Source organism: Haemaphysalis longicornis, unplaced genomic scaffold (genome assembly GCF_048455015.1).
Source record: "Haemaphysalis longicornis isolate Haplotype H1 unplaced genomic scaffold, Haemaphysalis longicornis Haplotype H1 scaffold_1, whole genome shotgun sequence".
NCBI classification, from domain to species: domain Eukaryota; kingdom Metazoa; phylum Arthropoda; class Arachnida; order Ixodida; family Ixodidae; genus Haemaphysalis; species Haemaphysalis longicornis.
Genome location: NW_027526203.1, coordinates 72989822 through 73013163, shown reverse-complemented (window position 1 = coordinate 73013163; position 23342 = coordinate 72989822). Strand labels below are relative to the sequence as shown.

General features: G+C 48.6%; 1 protein-coding gene across 3 annotated transcripts in view; it reads right to left on the bottom strand.

Moving 5' to 3' along the window:
• LOC144177566 (uncharacterized) overlaps positions 1-22467 on the bottom strand; it is a 102761-nt gene extending 80294 nt beyond the window's left edge. The window contains exons 1-6 of one of the 3 annotated variants that reach the window (XM_077705269.1): positions 22319-22467; positions 13525-13676; positions 12687-12777; positions 11349-11404; positions 4418-4516; positions 4252-4339 (exon numbers count right to left, since the gene is read on the bottom strand). In XM_077705269.1, coding sequence (XP_077561395.1) covers positions 4252-4339; positions 4418-4516; positions 11349-11404; positions 12687-12761 — 318 coding nt within the window. In that variant the 5' untranslated portion in view covers positions 12762-12777; positions 13525-13676; positions 22319-22467. The remainder of the gene's footprint in view (positions 1-4251; positions 4340-4417; positions 4517-11348; positions 11405-12686; positions 12778-13524; positions 13677-22318) is intronic. The other 2 variants (XM_077705267.1, XM_077705268.1) reach the window with 2 other exon arrangements.
• Between the last annotated feature and the right edge of the window lie 875 nt (positions 22468-23342).

Here is a 23342-nt window from a genome sequence, read left to right as displayed (position 1 = left end):
GGAACTCCTGAACGGTTGTCAAAGTGTAGAGTGTCGTGGCGTCCAGAGCGGATTTCAAAAGTCCGGTTAGCCAGGAAACTCCGAACAAAATTGTTCAGTCTCTTGCCCGGGTAGGCGTCCGCCAGCGCTTCAAGAACAGCTACGTGAGTGACTGTGTCATAAGCTTTGCGGAGATCCAACGCAACCATGACGTGCGGGCGCTTGTGATTTCTTTTCCGTAGAATACGCCGCAGGAGAAACAGGGAATCATGCGTCCCCAGATTTTGCCGGAACCCAGTTTGACAGGGGTGGAAATACTCAGCTTCCTCCTCGAGGTGGTGATTCAGTCTAGTCACTGCCATCCGTTCTATTAGCTTACAGAGGGTAGACGTAAGTGAGATAGGTCGAAGATTGGCCATATCTGACGGGTCTTTCCCTGGTTTTGGAATGGGAGCTATTACAGCATGTTTTAGAGTTGCCGGCACCTGTCCGCTGATCCACATGTCGTTTATCTTCTCAAGAAGCTCTCCCCGTAAAGGCGCGGGAAGGTTCCGAAGCATTGTCCACGTGACGCCATCCTTTCCAGGTGCACTACGAACATTGATTTGCTCCAAAGCCGCCGTAAGTTCGGCAATAGTGAACAAAGACTCGATAGGCTGTGATTCGTCCACCTCGAGAGGGGCATATATATCCGGAGGAGGCAGGGTTACTGGTTGCGGGAAAAAGATAGAAGCCGATTCCCTTTCGAAGTGCTCCTGATCCATCCCGGTGCGGAGCATCACCGCCTGCACCGTTCCTTGGAGCTTACCGCGTCCACAAAGAGACCGGAACGTTGACCAAAGCTTTCCTGCTCCTGTATGGCGTGAAAACGTTTCACAATACTCTTCCCAGCGCTGGCGAGCGAGTAGTTTTGCATGACGGCGAATCTTCGCAGTTTGTTGCCGTATTTTCACCAAGTCGTAGTACGTGCGGCCACCGGCAATGTAAATCTCCTCCAGTTCATCCCTGTGCTTCCAAAGGTTAACCAGGTGACGATCCGGTGGTGGGGAGTCTCCTTCAACCTCTGAAATGCTGGTAGCGGCTTTCGCCGCCCCCAGAATGCGATCTATTAATTCTGGGCAGGGTTTGTCTGGTCCGTCGTGTTCCGTCGGCTGGATAAGTAGGTCTCTGAAACGCTGCCAGTTCGTGTAGGGCACGTGTTTCCGACACTTCTTGTCTATACCGGAGAGCTGGATCCAGATGGGGTAATGGTCGCTGCTCCACGGTGTCGGCTCGCGAGACCAGGTGGCCACAGCATTGGCTGTTGCCCATGTCAAGTCTGGAACGGTATCACGCTGTGCAGGGTTCTGTCTTCGTCGAGTTGCCTGACTAAGGTCGTTTACAAGGTGTAGCTCTGCCTCGTCAGCCTCTTCCAGAAGTTGCAATCCTCGACTGCGCGAAATTTGATACCCCCAGGCCTTGTGCTCTGCATTGAAATCTCCAGCGAATACCGCTGCGTCATGAGGGTAAAACGCGCGAAGGCGCCGCATCCAGGAGAAGTTGACCCTAGTGGAAGCATGTTGAGCAGTGCGGGGGCGCACGTATGTGGAGGCAACCGTGAAGTTGCGGCGCCCAACACGGAACCGAACAGCCACCACCTCTTGGGTATCTGTACCAAAAGCGGCAGTTGGTATCTGGCAGTGGGCTACTGTCTTTAAAACGTAAATGATTGTTCGGCCTTCGACGACAGTTTGTGATGGGTCTGACCGGGATGAACGTGTAATACTGGGTGCCGTGTACGCTCTGTAGCCGTACAAACTAGGGCCGGTTCCCTGTGTTTCTTGGAGCAAAACCGCCAATGGTTTGGTATCCATGCTCTTGATGCGCTCATTTAGTTCGGGTGCGGCCGCGCGGATTCCACGACAGTTCCATTGCAGTAGCAACGGTTTATTGCTGTTGGACATGGTTGTTCTCCCCGCTATGTAACTTCGAGCTTTGCTCTGTTTCAATAGCAGTAACTTCTTTTGCCTTCAGATACGGTATAAGTTCCCGTAATATGGATCTCACCAGCGTGGGAAGGTCAATGCACGGAAATCCCGAGGCTGCGGCACAGTGTGGCGTCTGTGTTCGAGAGGGTGAGCATTCCTGTAACGACTGGCTCGTTTGGTCTTCGTTCTCCATCTTCTCGTCAGCAAGGGCTAGGTCAAGTTGCTTCTGAAGTTGCTTCTGAAGAGATTGTAGATGGCGTCGCTGGGAGGCGATCTCTTGCCGCAGTATGTTGATGCTGTCTGGCATGTGTGGTTGCCTGGACCGGCGTGGTAACCTGTTGGGCCGAGAAACCTGTTTCCTCGAAGCTGTGGTCGACGTAGATGCTGCCGACTGGTCAGACATTTCAGTAGAAGATTCAGTCATTACCTCGGTCTCACAGATGGGTTGTATTCTTCCCTGCACCGGTGCTGTCGGCTTTATTTTGCTCTCTAGCGACGGAAAAGCAATGTTATTAGCAAGGTCGGGTGGTGCCGTATTATTTGTTGCCTTGGAGTGTCTTGCACGCTTACGCAATTTGTGCTCTATGCGCTCCCGCACTTGCTGTAACCTTTTAGCCTTTGTTGGGCATACAGGATCACGTGCTGTGTGCCCTTCTGTATGGCATAAATTGCAATAAGGCGTCGGGAGCACACGAGACGCCCGAAGGAAGACGGCTTGGCCGGCTTTGCCCGCGTTCACCGTGTCGGCGACACCGCACACAAGATGCACGGTTACAGGAGACACTCTGCTACTACGGGCAGCTTTTTGACCTCCCTGGAGTAAACTCTGCTCTATTTAGAAGAACCAACGCAAGGGGGCCCTTATGTGTAAAACCTCGTGGACAACTGCCTTGAGAATGAAGCTTGGGCCTGCACCCAAAAGACTGGAGAGGTCCCAGAACCTTTTGTGTCCACACATGCAGTGTGCTCTGAGGAGCTCACAGAACACGTGATCCCGGCACAAGCGAGTGGTGCCCTAGAGGATGAACCAGAGGAGTAGGAGGATGATGATGATGAGGACGTTGCAGGGAAGAGAGTGTCGGCAGTTGAGGCTGACAAACTTCTATGAGCACTTTTGCAGCATTGTGAGCAACAGGACCTCTTGCAAAGCAAAGAGCTCTGCCTCCAGAAGGTGGGAAGGAAGCTAGACATACCACCTGCAGTCACTGAAGCTACCGAGAATGACTTCTTCAGCCGTCCTGTGCGATTTGCCGTGGACACGCTTAAGCACGCTTTCACGCTCATGTGTATACAAAGTAGCTTAGCCCGACTCAGTGTTTTCCCTATTTGGTTACAAGAGACATGTTTCTCGGGTCCTTGGCCTGTCTGGTGTAACCAGGTTTTACTGTACGCACTTTCTAGACAGTACACCCAGCCGTCACCTCAGCTAGCTCAGGGTGTTTACCCCACAGTAATGAACATTCATTGGCCTGTATCGTTGCAAAATCAAATAGCTATAAGTACAGTTTCTCCCTCAAACATGCACATTTATTTCAGTACTGCAACTTTGTTGCTGAACTCGGAAAACAGTTCTACTAAATTTTGGGGACATTAATTCAGCTATTCTTGTCACCGTGCAACCTGTCCTATTCAATTTTTGTGAACTGCGTCACCTTTTCTGTGCCTACCCACTTCCGCTTGGGCCAAATTACTGGCTTGCACTATTACCAAACAAATAAGCCTACCTGAAGCCCACCAAAGCTCCTGAACTGAAATAACACCAAAAACAAACCTAAAACGTGGCAAACAATCTGTTTTGAAAAAAATAACATTCGCATACGCTTCCCCACATGTTCCTCAGCCACCCGTTGCTTACCTATATGAAATGCTGACACTAAACTTAAGCGGGAAAAAAACCACCGAAATTAATAAAACGTGAACCACATGACACAGGACAGATCGAGCACGACAGTGCCTGGGTAGTCACTTGTTATCGGCACTCTTGTTCTGGAGGGGCCATACACCAGCAATAAATAAATGCTGCTCCCTACACCACCCCACGGCCGAATATTCTGTCAAAGCTGGAATTAGCCAGCCCTGTCAAATTCTCAAATCGAATACAAGCTCGGGGGCGAGAAATGTTCGACTATGTTCCGAAACTGCGAGCGTTCGCACACCCCTTGATGCCTGAATGTAGGTCAGTTTGGCAATAACAATGCACACTTCCTCAGTAGGGCACTGCACTTGATGCAGTGTTTCTGCAGGGTCAAAAAAGAAAAGAAAAGAATGAAAAAGCCAGGGTCCCTGCCTGGGCGAGCCAAGGTACCTGGAGCTCCCGAACCCAGGCAGCCATGTGGTCCCGAAAGTGCTTCTCGTCCTCCCCGGCCTGCCCGGGCCAGGTGTGGCTGCAAGGGCTGAGACACCAGAGGCTGCAGCAGAGCGCCGCTCGACCGTCCTCCCGCCGCTCTGCTTGGCCAAGCAAGGAAGCTCACCTCATTGCCCTCCGCGCCTCTTCTCCCTCGTGCGCGCAGTAGAGGAAGTGGAGGACCTCCAGGACTGCCGCTGAAGCCCCCTTGCCCTTGAAGTCGGCCCTGTTCGTTTGGGAGGAAGGAGAGAAAAGGTGGGGGGCTCTCGGTTACTTGCCCACATCAGGTGCACACACCTGCCAGGTTTGCCACGATGGCATTAGAGAGATCTAATTGAGGCATGAGGGGCAGAAAAACTAGTGGCGACAAAAGGGAATATTTTGCATGCGCTAATTTAGCAATCATCGGTCTGTACCACCTGTTTTATCGTCAGTATTTAACCCCAGGATCGAATTTGCCGCATGGAATTTCCCAAGCAATGGCTTGCACCCACGTTGCAGCGTGGGCAGCCATTTTTGGACATAGTCACTCGGGTGAACACCTCTGCCATGTAGCACACAAGAGCGTTTAGCAACAAAGCTGATCAAATCGTCCTCACCAGGCGTTCTATGTCAACCGCAAATGTGGCAACAGCGCGATGTCCTTCATGCTCAACAAAACACTGCTCAGACTTGTATTTGTGAGAATTAGCTACAGTGCAGAGTGGTGCACAAAGTTCTTTCGTGAATGCGCGCAAGCATGAGTGTTAAGGAGATCGCATCTATGAAATCTGATTCTCAGTTCTGAAGTAAACAACACGTTCAGGCATGCTATACTGCAGTGATTGGTGCTAACGAGCTTGAGGGTCTAAAATGATTTAAAGCAAATGCTGAATGGAACGCGTTCCTACGTGCATCGAATGCTGATAGGTTAGCATTCGCTTTAGCTCGTTCGCTGTTTGAAATTACTTTATTCTTCAGAAGGCGAAAATATCAACCGACATTGGAACGGAAGGCCTCAACCGCTGTGAGCTCAAGAATTCCTCGACTGGTGTTCTTTATGTGCTGTTTGCAAGAATCACTTTTTTATGTCCCCATGACAAAGAAGAAAATTTTTTGCTGCGAGTTTTGCACACAATCTGAGCCATCTGTGTTCGTGCCAAATGGCATGCGTAATGAGTTCAAGTGGTCACGTGATTGTCCATGTGCGAAACCCCAACCATTGCTTGATCAGAGATTGTTCTTGCCATGAACGACGATTATCTGGCACAATTAAAGGGGTCCTGAAATACCTTCCGCCGATGCATGGATGTACATGTAACAAAATAAAGCAATGTATTAGCAATCTCCTCCCGCAAGAATTTTGTTAAAGCGATGAGTATTAGCTGAGAAATCGTAAATCAAAAACCACGCATTATCAGGGGTGAGACAGCTGAACCAGATTTGGGAGCAGTTTTCGGAGCAGCAAAATCTCGATTTTGGAGCAGGAGAACCTTGATTTGGAGCAGAAGAACGACATTTATTATGTCACCTTAGGAGCCTAAAAAAACAAATTTCTGGCAAATCAAGGGGGGGGGGGGAGGGAAGTGCACTTTTTCATTGGTTTTGAACGTACATAACTCTGAAACAGCTATCAATAAAGTTTTTCTATCAGAGTACAGTTGAACCCCTTTATAAGAGACACGTACCGGGGAGCAATTTCTGTCTCTTATATGAGATGTCTCTTATAAGCAGGGTGCCATGTTTTTACCAACTGATCAACCCATAGTTCAATGTGGGCACCGTATGACTAAAATAAGCTCAAAAGAACGCTACAGCATGTTGAAAATGATTCATTCTAATTAATGTTTGGCCCAAGAATTTATGAAACTTTGTTTGCTTCATGACTGTATTTACACTGTTTTTTACAACCGATTCTACAAGCTTTTTTTCCTTTCACTGTTTGTGGAAGGTGAATTGTAGATGTTGAGTTCACAAGCCTGATCAATAGCCAGAGCGCACAGCTTCTTCCGCTGTGTGCTCAGGCTATTCATTACGCTTGCAGGACTCAACATCTGCAGTGCTTCTTGATTGGGAGCTACGCGAGTGGGAGAGCCCGCATGTGCGATTGCGCTCCATTCAATGGACGGCAGTAAGCTTCAACCACTTCTGTAAGTTGCATTTCCATTGGCAGGGCTTCTCATCGTCATTTCATAGCTGAGTGAACCACTTTGTGTTTGCTTAAGTTATAATAAATAGTGACTGCAGGTGTCTGTTGTCCACCTGTGCTTCCAGGATGGAAGCAACTGCAATTAGTGACTGGTGGCACTGCATCTGAAGTTGAAATGTCTGTTACAAGCGAGATTGTTGATTAAAGTTCAAGGATGACTTGTCACTTATAACCAACTGTCTTCTACATCCAATGTCTGTTATAAAAGAGGTCAATTTAATGGGAAAGATAGGGCAGCCAACCATGTGGGTGAATAGTGTCTCTTATACCCATTTGTCTCTTACATCAGTGTCTCTTATAACGAGGTTCAACTGTATCACAATTGGTATGACATTTTTACAAACCATATTTAAATTTCTAGGCTCTATGCGTAGATAGCGTGGAGCGCCGTTGAGAATATAGAATTGAAAAACTAAGCAACTCCAAGGTATTTTTATTATCACGTGAATGCCTAAATTATTATTTTTGCAATCCCAGACCCGGATTTACGCACAAGTGTAGAGCCACGGCAAAAGTTGTGCAAAGCGAGGTGACAATCGTCGCACCCCCCCCCCCCCCCCCCCCCCCCATTCAATCCCCAAGGTACACGTTCACTACGATCGTAATTTGAGTAACATTGGTATGTTCAGCCACCTCCCCCTTGGCTCCAAATTTCACTTCAGATAGATGAACCATTATTACTAGCGTGCAATAATAGCCCGTCCTGAGACACTGCTTGAATATTTTGCGGCGATGTAGCCTGCGCCGCCACTTCTGCAGCGCCTATCGTCCCATTCCCGCCGCTCGCAAGCTTGCTGTCAGAGGCAGCAATAAATCAGCGTTTTATAACACCGCAACGAGTGCGAAATTTCACTTCAAGCACGCACCGCGCCTCACACTCAACGCCGAAACACGGCGAATTCGCCGGCACCACGTTGTTTTTGATGAACTCCCGTCTTTCGAGTCGCGCAGCTTCCCGCAACAGATCAAACGACTAAATGTAAACACAGCCACCCCCATAACCAAAACCACGGTACAAATCGGCGAAGAGCACTCAGCCTGAGCAACTGCTTCGCCCGGCGGCCATGTTTTCCAATGTTCACCACACCAAGATGGCGGCGCCCGCTGAACGCTGATGTCGCACCGGAGATAAGGCGCTCCGAAAATTGCCGTTTTTTCGTCAACTTGCGCAAGTAGTTTGTCGCCTCAGTACGCATAAGCATTTTTTCTACAGGACTTTGGAATGGTTTTCGATAGGGAAACTTTAAAACTCGCAGAATGTAACATGTGCAACCTGACGAGACTTTCGAAAAAAAAAAAAAGAAACTATCTCTGAGGCAGTTTCATGCGGTGTTTTATTGAATGATCAATCAACCAAACCTTTACAAACAGCATCACCTTGGCGGTGCTGAAAAATTATGCCGTCAGTAAGCATTTTTCCCCACTGAGACTGACGGGTGCGTTAAAATCCTTGGCTCTCAGACTGTTTTGGAGCAGTTTGGCGCAATTTTTGCGATTTTCAAGCTTTTGGAGCAGCCTGGCGCAGGAAAACAAATTTGTATCAAAACTGCGCAATATGCGCAGCTGTCTCACCCCTGCATTATCGTCGCGCCGCGTTTCCTTCTTTCGCTGTTGACGGCGCGCGAACTTTCCCTCCCATGATCCTGCGCTCCTCAGCGGTGACGTACTTCCGCTATGGCGCTCCTCAGACTGCCGTCTGCTGCGGGCAAGCTTTGTTGACCCCATGAATCCCGCACTCCGCTCAAGGCTGGAAAAGTGAACGAAAAAAAAATTCCCCCGCACCTCCCGGAAGGGAATCGTGCAGAAATGCGAATGCATTGGGTGCACCGATGAGTGTGTAGCGAGTAATGGCGTAATTAATGACGAGAGTGTGAACGTAATCATTTATTCATCAGCACCTGTTTGTGTTATCGTTGTACCTGACGGCCACAATCACTGCCTTGTGATCGCTAAAGTGCACGGTCAAAGGGTCTTTGAGAAGCATACGCGCGTCACAGTTTCGCGTAAAGACCAGATCAATGCAACTCCCGTGAATGGTAGTGGGGCACGTGTCGAAGCCGGCAGAGAGACAATGCATAGAGTGCCTGGTCTGCATGTACTCGACCAGCCACTCGCCACTCTTCTTGCGCACGTCAACGTTGAAGTCGCCAACCAAGACTATGGGGTCAGAGGGTTTGGCGCGCACGCGCACACTTTCCATAGCCGCGTCCAGCTGCGTGGCAACGGCGTCTCGAGCGAGGTTGGGCGCGAGGTACACGGTCACCACAAAGACTCCGTCTACGGTGTAGGCAAGGGTGTACAAGTCCTTGTACGGAGACGTGTCTCGAACGGGAGACGTGGCAACGGCGTGCGATATCAAGTTCCCATACACGTTAGACACGAGACTAGCACCGCAGTACTCGCCGTCTTTGCCGCTTCGAGCAAACTAGTACAGCTCGCTTCAAGCGCATGCGTTCGGCATTGAGCGCGGAGAGATAACACCTGCGGGCGCACGCCGACGGAGCACGACAACCCCCGACTAAGAAATGCATTCGCATTTACGACGATGACGACGAAGGCAGAACTACGAGGTGCGCGCTCACGTGCGCTCGCGCTGGAGGAATGCAGGCGCACGCCGCTCGATGGACGCAAGACAACCCCCGACTAATAAATGCATTCGCATTTAAAATCTGGCTGCATTTGTACGGTGGCCTGGCCTTTCCCTTTCGCGGTGTACGTTGCTGCAGTTGCTATCTGCGGCACGTGACTTTTTTATTGGCGGCGAACTCGCAGCCGCACGGGGAGGATCGTGCGCTCGGTCCGTTTCATGCACCGCGCACTGTTTATCCAAAAAGCGCCGTATCAGATGTGGCCCCGCTGGTGCCGGGCCTTATTTTGCGGCGGGTGGTAATTCCTGCCGGCAACATGTGAAAAAGACACTTTAAACCGATACATAACCCGTGCACAAAACGCTTCAATCATGTGACCAGTTCAGCTTGGGGCGACGCGTGGTGGAGAGCAGCAACATTGGCAAAACATGCTCCGGCGCGGCTCTGAGCTTTCTAGCGCTGGAGCGAGCACCATTTCTTTGACAATCTCAAACATCGGTTGCCTTGGCAACAAGGCACACACCGCTCCAAAAGTCAGTTACGGTTGCGTGATCCCGGTTCAGCTCGGGGCCCCACCTCGCGACATGTGGGCACAGCAGGCGTACCACTCACTCCCATTGGGAAGTGCGAGATGCGTTTGGCATTACAGGAGGCAATGGTGTGTGTGTTGTGGACGCCTTTGTTTCACGATGAAATGAGACGTTGTGCTTCTGCGGGTGGATAGTGCTTCCCATGGTCTGGATTATCTTTCTCGAGCGACGTACGACTCAACCTCGCATGGGGTATGTGCAGTGTGCGTGGCTAAAAGCAAATCTCGGCTTGTGCGCCAGCGTTAAGTGACTTGCTTTTCGTCCCCGCAAACCGCGCGCGAGGTGAGTGTTGAATTTACGACGGGCAGGAGGAGGCAACCCATCGTCTGTCAATCGCGGTTCAGACTTGCAACGCATGTTGTGACGTTGTGTTCGTTCGAAACACATCTCTGGTTTTTGAAGTTGAATAAAATGTATGCATCAAACCCGGGCATTCGGCTCAGGGCGTTCTCTGCGATTGCACAAAAGAAGTGCCACGGGTCTTCAACGCTTTCTTTATGGAACGTACTCAGGTAAGAGAATATCCATGTCTTGTTATGGCCGTGTTGCATTCAATACAAACGGTTAAGCGTTTGTTTACACTTGTTTCGTTTGTCGTAAAATGTCCAAGCACTCTGGCACTCCGCTAGCAGATCAGCCGGCGAGGCAACGCTGAGCAGACGACTCATCTCTTTGCCGGAAGTGCGTGAAAAAGCCGCCCAATAGCAGGATGTCTAGCTCATGATGAACATCTGGGAATCGATGATGTAGACATATGAAGATGGCGGCATCCAAAAACAGGAAGGGAAGGGTGAGAAAAAAAGTGACAAACTTTGCAACAGAAGTGTGAGCTTTCCGCTGTGCGTAAAAGAGTAATACTTGGCACAGATGACGTTGACCCAATCTAACGAGTGCACTACTTCATTTAGTGTGCTCAAAACGCCTTTCAGGGCCCCTTTAAACAACAAGAGCGCAGAAAATGCGGCGATCACAGAAAAGAAAAAAATAAAAGAAAGTAAACGATGTGCAATGATGCCCCGCAGCAAAAATAACACAGAAAAAGGCAGTTTGGACACATTTTTGTTGTGCAGGTAAGTTTGGATGCTTTACTTTGCCACGTAGCACAGCAAACGATTTTTAAGTTTTTTCAGTGCAGGGTTGAGAGGGTAGTGCAAAAAAGGAGGAGGCAGGGAAGGGCGTGGCTGTTTCTTTGGCCATATTCTATGTGGTGACCACAGTCACAGTCCGTTTCATTAGATGAAAGATTACTCATCACAAGCCTCAATGGATGAACCTGCCATCTTACATTTGCAATTACTACAAGGTAGTGAACAACAGTGGTTAATAAGAACAGTTTGCTCAGACCCAGCAGAGAGTTATAAAAGAATCAAATTTTGGCCGTTTAAAGCACCGAAGCTACACCTAGGCTGTCAGGTATGCCGCAGTGGAGGGCTCCAGATTAATTTGCACCAACTAAAGGGGATCTTTAAAGTGCACCTGAATCTCAAAATGCGAACATTGTTTTATGGCTCCGTCTGAAAAGCAGTCACCATGGCCGGGAATCAAACAACCAAACGACGCCTTAGCCACTGAGCCACCACGGTGGATGTTAAGGCACGGTGCTTCCCAATAAGCGCTGCAACGGTTGTAGAGACTGCCAATCCTCTCGGAATCAGTCGTAGACAGGGGGAAAAAAAAAAACACTGTGCTTACGCTGCGATTTTCAGGCCAGAGTGCAGGGCGGCAAGGTTCTGCAGCAGGTCGTCCATCTGTGAGAAAAATGCGCCAATCTTCGAAGAAATGCAAGCAGTGCAAAAATATCTCAAGCTGACCACACTGTGGAACTCTCACACACGCTAACAGCTCTAGCGCTATACATCAGAAACGTCACACATTAGTTAGAGCATTTGGGAAGCTGTTGTGGTGGCCTTAACACAATTTCGCAGTCAACACTGAGTAACAAATGGTCAACCGGAGTTGAACTGTCTGCATGCTGTGTATACAAACAGAGCAATAAAGATCTGCAGCGGCAGCTCAGATGGAGTGGCTGCGGCAGTGGGATGCAACAAGTGCAACAAGTTGGCGGCCAATGGGAAGACCTATTGGCGTTCAAATGGGTCGGCCAATAGGTTGCCCATTGGCCGGCCAATGTGTACGCCAATGGGTGCCTAATACATTATTGGCCGGTCAATTGGCCGACCAATTGGCCGACCCATTGGAATTCCAATAGGTCGGCCAATGGTTTTTTTCGGCTGGGTTCTGGGTCCCTTTAAGGTTAAATTTACACGTGCCTGCCTTACTGTTATTTCCAGAAAAATGCTCAGACAAGCTCCAACAATCATTTCACTGTCCCAATTAGTGATGCCACAAATTGTACAACAGGAAAGTGGATTGAGCGGCGATGCCCATTTCACCACTTTTAGCTTTTGTTGTGCTGTTAAGCAAGTGGTGCTGGTGAGTGCGATGTATATGCATTCATAGCACCGCGACCTACCAATAGAGGCTAACTTGTCTCACACTTTCATTTGCCTTATCATTACACAATAGCCAAAACTTTTAAAAGCCGGTGTTTATTGCAAGACAACAGATACGGAGATGTTCAACATTTCTTTCAGATGACCACTTTAGAGGGGCCGCTGAGATAAAATACAAGTCTGGTTCATTAACAAGACTGCTCTGTCCATAAACAATGGCGCCACATTAGGCATAAAGTGGAAATGATTATTCCAGACACTAACAAGGAAAACAGGTGAGGCAGGAGAAACTTACTTGCCAAGAAACACGTCTCTGCAACTGCGGACACACAGCTGACACACTGACAACCCTGTTTTCAGCATTTCCCCTCTTGGGCCACAACTGGCGTTACAAACTGTCAGGGCTGAAAGTATATAGATATTCCATCTCTAAAGGAAAAATAACCCCTGCCATGGCTGAAATGGAGGCGAGCGAGTTTAGTTACTAAAGGCTAGTTCTTCCACATTAAACACAACTGGAATTTCCTAACACAGCACCTTTAGTGAAAGGCAAATCTCGCTGCAGACAAATTCTTACCGCGTATGGCACATCTTGCTCAGCAGAACTTGGATCTTCAGCAGAAAACGTAGATGGAGAAGATGCACTCGCCATCCTGGGACTAGTTTAACTGGTGATTAAAATGAGAGAATAGGGGAAATGAGAGAACAAGAAGCACAGCTGCCATGCTGCAAGGAAACAGTTTGATCAAGGAGAATGCAGAAACGTGAACGTCTTGACGCCTTTGCACCACACCTCACTTTTTCGCTGCTACTACCCAGAGAAAAAAAAAAGAGAGAGAGACTACTCCTCTGTGCCAGCTTTAGCACGACATTTCTGCGTGATGTCTGCAGACGACACACTCGAACTGCATAATCAAGGTGGCATTACAAAGACTTGGCCACTGTCAATGGTCATCTTTTGGCCCCTGCGCACGCAATTCAGCATTCACAAGTAATTGCTGGTTGACTGGGCAGCTCGTCTAGCCTGCTTGGCCAAGCATAATGCAGCGTGCATTCACTCTGGCCTGGCGAGGGCAGCAAAGTACTAATAGTGATTTCACATAATTCCCGTACATTTTGCGTAGTGCTCTCGGTTTTGTTTTGTGTGCGTAAGCGCGCGCGCGTGTGTGTGTACGAACTGCTCGCAAATTTTGCTGCTTCTAGGGTAAGCACTGTGAAAGCATTTTGTTCGATGTCCGGTTCTGGACGCCGTGATATCCGCGCAGCTTGTGGCAGGAACAGCAACGCGCTACATTAATACTGCACTCCAAGCCTTTCAACTGAAACATTACTGAAACAAATAAAAGAAGACAGCTCACAGCTTGAGGCAGAAATAGAAAAAGCAAACCTGGAAGGTTAAAAAAGAAAAACAATACCTGAAAGTCCCAGAACCCTTGCAGATCCTCGCAGGTTGTTTTCTTTTCGCCAAGGTTGTTGTCGCAAACGTGGATCAAGCCAGCGAATTGCGAGAATCGTTCCTTCATCAGCAACCTTGCCTGTCCAACGGTAGTTCGTATCACTTCATGCACTGGAAATGCGCAAATTCACCCATGAGATGTCGCCACACACACTGGTTCAGGGCGTTGGACTTCCGGCAACGCCCCCAAAATTGTCGAGATTACCTACTGGCAGAATATTTGCAGCTACTCGGGGCTAAGTCCCTAGCGCTCAACTACACTACAGCGAAGTCTTGTGGCACACTTTCGAAAGCTGGGACGTATTCTTCTAACCACATTAACTGTGGCGCTGACTCAGTGACTAGCATTATCGAACTGTGGGCCTACTAGACGTAGATGCGCACATTCAAACCATACACACCTTCCTCGCCAATACTGGTTTCTGAGAAAGCGATATTCTCAAAGTGGTTGCACAAATTTGTCAATCGCAGTCGCTATTCTTCAAGCAAACCTCGGGAGTGTGCTGTGGTTAGCGCCATAACTTAAAAAATAGGAAGAACACAAAATGTCAAAGACTGCGTCACTGCGGAAAACTGTTATAAACCAACGGGCCAACACAGTACCTTAGGTAACAGCGTGACCCGGGCACTCGGTACTGCGCCTAACAAATGAAAACCGCAGCTAAAATATCCGAAACGCTTACCTCCTACCGCAAAGGCCAACAAGAAGCCGACAGGTCGCCTCAAAGCTTTCGACTGGGGCTCACTTTTCGGCCTGTTCAACGCTGCCTCAAGCTCCGAACTCTTCAAATCATTCAAATCTCGCAAGCGAGCCGCGGTCCCACAGTGCTGCCACCACCGGCAACCACAGAGTTAATACTCCAGAAACGTACGTTGCCGTTCGTTCGGAGGTCGCGTCAGCCGTGACGCGTCAGCCCGCCACCTAGCAAGCTCGGGAGTGTTTCTGACAGCGCCTCATAGATGGCGCTATATGGGCAGTGCGCATAGCAATTTCCGGTGGGACTTCACTACGTAGTACATATTCGCTGCGAGCTTGACATGTAGGTGGCGACAGCGTCGCGCTGCTAGTGTGGATGCTCCGCTGAGCGGCCCGTAAGAATGCACACTCTGGGCGCGCTTCGTGCCTTTTTCTCGCTGTATGTGCGCACAAACGGTGCAAACAAGAGTGGTATGCTGTAGTTCGGTTCCTCAACGTTCAATGTATAGCATGGAAGCGGCAGTCAGTTTTTATTACTATGCAAAAAAAAAAAAAAAAGCGACGACTCATCTGGAATCTCAGAATGGCCGTAATTGTGACAATGAACTTGTACGCTGTGGCTCGTAGCAAGCTTGATCTTTCCAGACTATGGCTTTGAGCCTTCAATAAAAGCATAAATGGAAACAAATCAGGAAGCCTCGATCTCTGAAATTCAGTTTACAACGGCAATCTCAACTGCTTTCACTTGTAGCATGACGCATTCTTGCATTTGTGGGGTGCTCTGAAATGGTAACACTACTTAACTGCCCCGAAATTCCTTCTAAGAGCTTACGATGTTTTTTGTATGTTCAAAAGACAACATAAAATTACTAAATTTTGATCAGAGCAGAGATATAGATGTAACCGCTCTAACGGGTCTTTTAAATGAGATTTTAGAGGTTCTGAAGGAAGGTTTGATGAATAACGGTTTCGGATCACTTATTTACGGCTTTCGTCGCAAGTGAACTTGCGCATTGAATTGTCAACGCACGCAGTACAATCAACATCTCATGTTTAGCTAGGTTCTCGCAAAATGACAAGCAGGTTTACAGCGTGCAAACCAAGGTTCTGGGACCTCACAGTGAGCACAAATTTTCTGTTACGGCTGCTCTGTTGACCATTTGCGTTCCTTTTAGAATCTAACAGGTGCCTGCAATAGCGAGATGTGTTTGCATTCTTGCGTATAAGGTCCCTTACCAACCCTAAAGATGGCAATAAATGAAGTTGCGCTGTTGCATATGTAGTAAAACATTTCCTTTTTATTTCTCGTTGCAAATCAGCGGAACGGGTTCCCGGTAACTACTTTGTTTTGTAAACTGAATATCGCCTTTGTCTTGGCATTTAATTCTTGAGGATTGGTTAAAAAAATAAAATTCTGTGCATTTCGTTTTTTTTTTCGGGAAGGGGGAGGGGGTCCTGCCAACGTTGCAAGAGCAGCGAGAAGACAACGCATGTAACGCGCGCGAAAAGCCATACTATGGTTATCAGTATTCTTACAATCGAAACTACACTAGGCGTCGTGTTCTGTAGCGGTGAAAAAGCAGTACACGTATTTTCAAAACTGATTAACCCCCCCTTTGGTCCGAGATTGTCCAGGAATTGTGGGACGCCTTTTTCAAAATTGTATTGAAAGCAAGCATTGTGGGAAAATATATTTAAAAAAAACCAGCGAGTCATGGCACACACCCTTCACACATGTGGGCAACAACGTGCATTATATGACGCGTTTTCTCCTCTTTCTTTAAACTTAGGTCCACCTTAAGAGGTTAAGATGTGACCATATTAGGCATTTGGTTATTCTGAGTGAGACACGTTTCTGGACAAGGTGATTCATGTCGTATTTGAAAATGACATATATGAAAGTGACACGCCACATGACAGACGCAAACTCACAACTGCTTAATTTTACCGAAAAATCCCCCCTAAATACTCTTGCGCATCCATAGAAACGTATTTTAAATAATACGTAAAATTATCAACTCGATACAGTTGAATAAATGTTTATTCCTCCTCCTCAGTATACACAACGACTGTCCAAAAATGGTATTTATTTTAGAAAAGGTATGGGAAGGACACGATCACACAGGCGCTTGCGGGTGTAAAATACGTGTCCGGTAATGTATGGGCGATAGCGCTCGGGTCGTGTGCAGTGTAAATGTTTTTGTTTGTTTCTTCTTTCTATAAGGACACAGCTCAATTTTACAAGGGTGTGGAATTTGCACGCGTATGCACATGCAGGTCTTGTCGCTTCTTACCCGTTTCGCGTACTAAACTTTTATCCTTTAAATAATCACCACGCCACCTTCAAAAAGCACCCTTCGACGTTCCCGAAACGGCAGACGACTGCACTCAACAATAAGAAAAGTGCAATGTGTGGAAGCAATGTTTATAATACGTTTCACACTCAAGCGGTGACCACGGCGAATATGTTTCGTGGAATTAAACCAGCGCATTAACCCGCAACGGCCGCTGATTATTGCGTTTCTAGATGGAATGCGCAAGCAGAGGTAACTATGTCATTGCTTACTGCTAAACGAGCACACATATTGGTTGTTTTGTCGTGTGCAGCACGCGTTTTGCGCCACATGCAACGTGAAAAAGCAGACGACGCGAGAGCGCCATCCACACTAGGAGCGGTTCGTCCCGCCGCCGCCAGGGGGCGACTGTGTTCGCGCTCGGGGCGAATAGCATCGTCCACTAGAATAAGCGAGAGAAAGGACGCTTATGAACTGTTGAAATAATTCTCATTGACGGCCCCACCTGACAACCGCCTTCGAAAGGCGCGACGGGAAACGCAAAGTTCCTTCTGGGCTCTGACGAAGCACAACGGCCCGTAGACTTTACGTGCCTGTGTTTGCAAACAACGCTGACGGCAAAGCGGAATACAAACTTCGGCCAGTCGGCACATTACGACAATGACAAACAGCGCACAATGCGCGGGCATAGAGGGAGGGGAGGGGAGAGTATATCTGTTTCTTTTCTGCTGTCCAAGTTTTCGGGCAGTTTCTGGTCACTATAATTAATAGTGACGCCGTCAGGACAGACTCCAGAGTTTCGCGAGCTGCTCGGCGTTACCTGATGTCCAGCGCAGTCTTCGTCTTTGAGCGTTAGGCATGCGGCTAATTCGCGCCCCACAACCGTTGTCGCGCTCTAGAATTTCAGTCGGGGATTCCTAGGGGTAGCCAAAAATCACTGCGGTTTCGTGCATACAGACGCTCAGTGCAATGTTTTCGGGCTCCTGGGATGACGCCCACGAGACTGGAGTGCGCATTCGCCGAGGGATCTGCAAATATCGTTCACGGAACAACGTAGCTCTCCGGTGGACTTTGGTGAACGCTACAATTTAAAAAGGACATAGGCGCATTAAAGGGGCCCTGAGATGGATTTCAAAGTGTTTTTGTTTGTGTCAGAAAACAACTCTATAGTTCTTGTAGAAACAAGTCCTAAAATAGTAAGCATATTCGCTCATGCTAACAAAAGTTATTACCCCGACGAGACAGAACTATTTGTTGCCTCGGCGGCTTGCGATGACGACATAGTCCGATCTCGTCCGAGGCAAAGAACTCATTTCATGGTTGGCCGCCGGAATGTCCGCGATTTTTGACGGCGGCGGTCGTTGGTTTACACCGTCGTCGTTACCATGGTTACTTCAGCAAGTGGGTCGCACATGCGACGACGACGCCCCCTTTTTTTTAACTACCTTTTCAGTCCTTACGGACTTTGAGCAGGAGATACTGGTGATTGTGGAAGTCGACCTTGCATGCACGAGAGTTTCCATGAACGGTAACTTATTTTTACCGTCGCTACATAGCGATACAGAGGCTAGAATTTCTAGCGACTGTAGTAGCGAGCCCCCTGCGCCGGCAACATGTACGCTCGCATCTTGATTAGATTACCGGAAAGTTCCGAGTGAACGCCCTCCCCTGAAACATCGCCCAACCCCTTTTACGGGTGAAATATTCAATTTACTGAAAGACGCGCCCACCCCGTAAAATCCATGGCTTTAGCGCCGATGAGTGAACAAAGCAAACCCGAATCATCTCTTTATGTGTAGATGCGGTCACTTATTCATCCTTTCCGCGCTTGACCCGAAAGTTCGCCCATCTCGTATTTTTCACTTGATATCACTGTACTTAAATTTGGGTGGGCGTTCTTCTGGAACTTTACGGAACAGCAAATGCGCTGCGCTCGGCGCTTCATGCAAGCAACCTTAGTTGATGTTGTTTACTGCATTCTTGCTAAATGATGACCAGGAGCACGATAAATGACAATTTTTTTCAGAATGAGCGAGCAAAATCTCGGCCCCTACTCCAGCCTCCCACGCTTCCAATGGTTCAGATGCCTTTATGAACTAGCATAGCTCGTTTATGCTTTCAAAATCGTGTTGGGAAAGGTAATATAGGTAACTGCGGAATCATTACAATATATCTTACTCATTTTATATCGAAATATTTAGCGGTGGCGTGAATTCTGGTTAATGCAATACTTGGTCCTAATTGTTCCCACTAGATGGCGGCGTCAACGTCATGTTTTCTATTTTTTAAGCTCTACAGCAGAAGTATACGGCTCTTTTAAAAGAAAATCATTTATTGTGAGAGTTCAATCTAAAACGTCCCAGATTCAAGCTATTTCAAGCGTAAGCGGGCAACAAACTTTTGTGCATTTGCTTTGAGACAAATTCGCCAGATGTCGCTACTTGGCAGAGCCGGTAAGCCGGAATGCAGAAACCGCAGAGTGCAATCCTTTCGTTTTCAGTGGCAAACGGCTACTCTTGCTTCAATTAACCCGGTAAACGATGAAGCGCGCTAAGGACACTAGGCAACAGGTTCATTCAGGAAGCCGGTGCAGCAAACCGCACTTTCCTGCGATCATGACTTGATGGGAAGCAATGAAATGAAACTCTTTGGCCGGAGTTGTCGTTACGGGATGCGCACGCTCTTGCCCTTGTCGCGACCGCTGCAGAGAATCAGCTGCAACAGCATTTGGGCTTGAACTGATTTATTCAGCCCGCGTGAGAGCACTTGAGCGTGCGCCTCGTGATCACGAGCAGTGCCCGGCGTCGTCGGCGCGGCGCTCCCTTGGAGCACCGTTCGTTACCACCTCATAACTGAAACAACGCCGAGGCTACGCTCGAAACACAGATGGTACAAAGAATCCTTTCGGGTACAGCGTCCAAGAAAGCAAATGCAAAGAAAACTGATGATAAGCCCCAACCACATGGAGCGATTTTGCAAGCGACTTGGGGAGCGACGCGACTAGCGACGAACTACTTTTCGCCGCGGACCAAGTCGCTCATCGAATGGCTCGGTTCTGGGTCGCCAGAAACAGTCGCTCGCCTCCCGGAAGTGGCCTCAGCGACTAGCCAATAGGAGAGCCCCTACAAAAGCACGCAACCTCCGGTTTTGGAAGAGAACGGGGGGAAGACTGCAAATCCACGCAGTCGGCGTTTGCGGTGCAGCGGAAAAGAAAGCTTCGCATGGCAAAGCTTGTGTACACGCTGAAGCAGGAGCAAGAAGGCTCCCGCACACACTGGGTGAGACCCGTGTGGGAAAAACGACGTCAAGAAAGCGAATTCTTCACGGCGTTCATGTTGGAGCCGAGAGACGAGGCGCAGAAGGAAGAGCGTGCGCAACGCTAACCCAAACCAGTTTTAGAGATGCAATGAAGTGCAAAAAGCAAGGTAGAAAGGCGTAATACTTTTTAGTGATGCTTTTTATGACAAATGAACAAAAAAATGTTTGCAAACAACTAGCGTACCAAGCGCGTGTGTGCGGCAACATTGAAATCGCCATCCTCAGTTGCTCGAGCAGTCGCTGTCATGTGGTTGCCTCGGTGAGCGACTTCGGTTCGGCGACTGCGGATCCTAGTCGCGTCGCTGGAAAAATCGCTCCATGTGGTTAGCGCTATACTCTAACACCAGACACGGAGCGCTGAGCGATCATGCTGGCTGCAAGCGTTGTTGCTCCTGCGCTCACTGTATCCTTCCGCCGAGAACGAGGAGCGTCAAGCCACGTCTGGCCCGGTGTGTAAGTGCTTTACACTCCGGTATAAAACAAATATGTGTGACTGTGTAAACGCACACACACACAAAAGATGTTTTTTGTAGCTTTCTGATGTTTTTACGCTCGTAAAAAGTTGATTAAATCAAGAGTGCACTATAACGTCACGATTAGTTCAAGAAATAGCCGTTGTGCTCCGATACCATCGACCCCCCCAAAACCCCCATCTCAGGGGCCCTTTAAAGGGCCACTGAAGTGAATTTGTCAAGCTCCCGTTTTTGCTTGCACTGCGTAGACTGGCTCAAATTAGCACACTTTTCATCGTTTATCTGGTTGACAAATTGGTAATTATTTTACAAAGCGAAAAGAAGAAAAACTACCATGCGCGGTTTGCGGCGGCCGCACCAACTAAGGCTGTGACGTTGGGAGGAGGGGGCACCGTGATTGGATGATACCCAAGGTTAGCAATCAAACAACATTCGGTTTCGGTTCTGTAAAACACAACGGGTGGCGTTGTTGGATGGGCATTCTCAATATCTCAGTAATCATCGTACCGCGCTTCTGCCATGTCAGCTGTAAAATGCATAAGATAAGCCTCCCAGGACGGCTTGGAATCGTAGCATTCACTAGCCGAGGCCTACGCAGTGCATGAACGCCCTCCGCGTCCCAGCAGAAGCTCAAATGCCATGCGCTTTTCCCCCATATTTGGAGCATGCCTCACTCATGCCTGTACCGTAAAAAGTGTGTTCGCACCAGGCCAAGGGTCTGTTGATTCTGGCCTGTGCCCACTGCCCGCAAGCAGTCGGTGCTTATGGCAACAGCGCGCCAACGAGAACTCGCTAGCGCGCCAGTGACAGCCTGCGCGCGTTCTGTGAACTAGTTCGTAGAGAAATGAACGTTGCGGCCCAAAATATGAACTCAGTATAGAAAACATCGGCGGAAAACGAAAAAGTTAACTTATAAAAAAAAAAGCACGTACCCGCGGGGATTCGAACTAGTGACTTGCAAAACACTTGCGATGATATACCTAGCGCTCCAAACCACTCGGCCACAGGCAAGCGCTGCCGATCTTGGAAATATAAGGTATGTAATGTATAACCAGTTTACACTTTTATTTAGTTTTGGCATTCCAAGCAGCTTAGGTGACTATTTGTTGTTTTGCGCTCGTGCAGTAAGCGTCCCCCAAGTTTCCACAATATCTCACGTCTAGCAATTGCATTTCTTAGACGGAAAAGTGTTCGCAGATGCGTAGTCGTGCTGCTGGCCGCAGCGGAAAAAAGTGCTTCCCGCACCCTAGTTTTACGCTGTACATTAAAATATCAGTTGATTTTATTTCCTTAATACCTATATTGACTTCGCTGACTTTTCTCCCGCCTTCAAGAGGCCGTATATTTTCCTACTGGCGTACCAGTCAGCGATGCGTCGCATGTGCGCTTGTGCAGCGCTTGTGTGAAGCGACCTTGACTTGGAGCTAGATACAGTGTACAAACTAACCAAGTAAAGAAAGGCACATTCTTCCATTCACAAACGTGTCCTGGATTCGTTTCAACTAAGCGAACGAATTGTGACGACCCGTCGGCGGCCGGCGGACGAAACACTGGGCCGACTGACTCTGTCTGAAGGCCGGGGAGCCGTGCAGTAGCGCAGCTAATTGCGAGCTCGGCTCCTCCCGACGTCACACGAAAACGCCACAGAAAATGGGCGAGCGTAAAGAGAGGAGGACGGGATTTTCGAATTACTTTTTCTACTAAATAAAATCGCGTAAACGCGCCCAGAGTGGTCGAAACATGGCCTGGGGACCCCGGACTACAATTTGCGCTAGTAATCCCGCAATGTTTACGTTTCTGGGGGCGTTCGGCGACACGGCGACGCGGACAAGGAGCCCGTGTTCTGCCCGCTAGCTCGCTTCTTCGCGGAGCCTGAAACGGCGAATGAAAACGTGAAGCCTTGCGCTGTCTGGCTTCTCGCGAGTGCGTGGCGTCACCGAAAAGGGAAGGTCAATGTTGAGCGATACTTACCTTGATCTGGAGACAGAACAGAGAAGATTCGCTCCTACTCGTACGCTCGTACTCGTAGGTCGAATCACAGTGGTCGAATGGCACTATTTTTCAGAACTTGGAGTGATTGGATTGGAGCGTTCGCTGCATAAGAACCCCCTTTTGTGGATAGTAGAGTGAACTCACAGTGAACTAGAATACTTGGGTAGTGGAAAAAGCGGCCGCCGCCGAGTGAGGCACTTCGTGTCAACCCCGCGCGGTGGCGCTCGCGTGCCCCGCCCGAGCGCTTTTTCGCCTCCGGTAGCGGCGGGTAGGCGTGCGTTTGGGCAGCCTCCGAGGGGCTACAGTTCTTTTTTCGTGTAAAAACCGTTGATAATGCTATTAATTAATGTACCAGGGTTTTTATGGCAAAGGTAGCTACGTCGTGTATTTACTGTTTGCTCATTCGTTGTTTGATGATTTTGCTATCGTATTGTGTCAACTGAGGAAAAGAGTGGCGTGCTTTAGGCTGGCCAGCATACGTCACTTCTGATTTTTTTCTTTATTTTCTTGCTGATTTTTCTATCATGATCTGCATACCGAGCAAACTGCGTCGTGCGTACGCAAACGTTTCCCGTTTTCTTTTTTTCAAATTTGATTGAATTCATGCAGCACACATGGCAGATGTCTTAAAACTTCAGTCAAGTCAACGAAAAGAGCGCAAAAACAGGATTCGCAACCGCAATTCTCAGAAAAGCACCAATTAAGTCACACGGCATAATTTTATTGCGTGATCATTTTATTTATTAAATAAACATAATTTTATTGCGCGTGCGTGTGCGCGCGCGTGTGTGCGTCCGCGCGTGCATACGTGCCTGTATGTGTGTTCGCACGTGCGCGCGCGCGTGTGTGTGTGTGTGTGCGTGTGTGTGTGCGCGCGCGTGTGTGTGTGCGTGCGTGCGTGTGTGTTCGCACGTGCGTGCGTGTGTGTGTGTGTGTGTGTGCAAGTGTGCCTGCACACACACACACACACACACACACACACACACAAATTTAAATAAGCCTG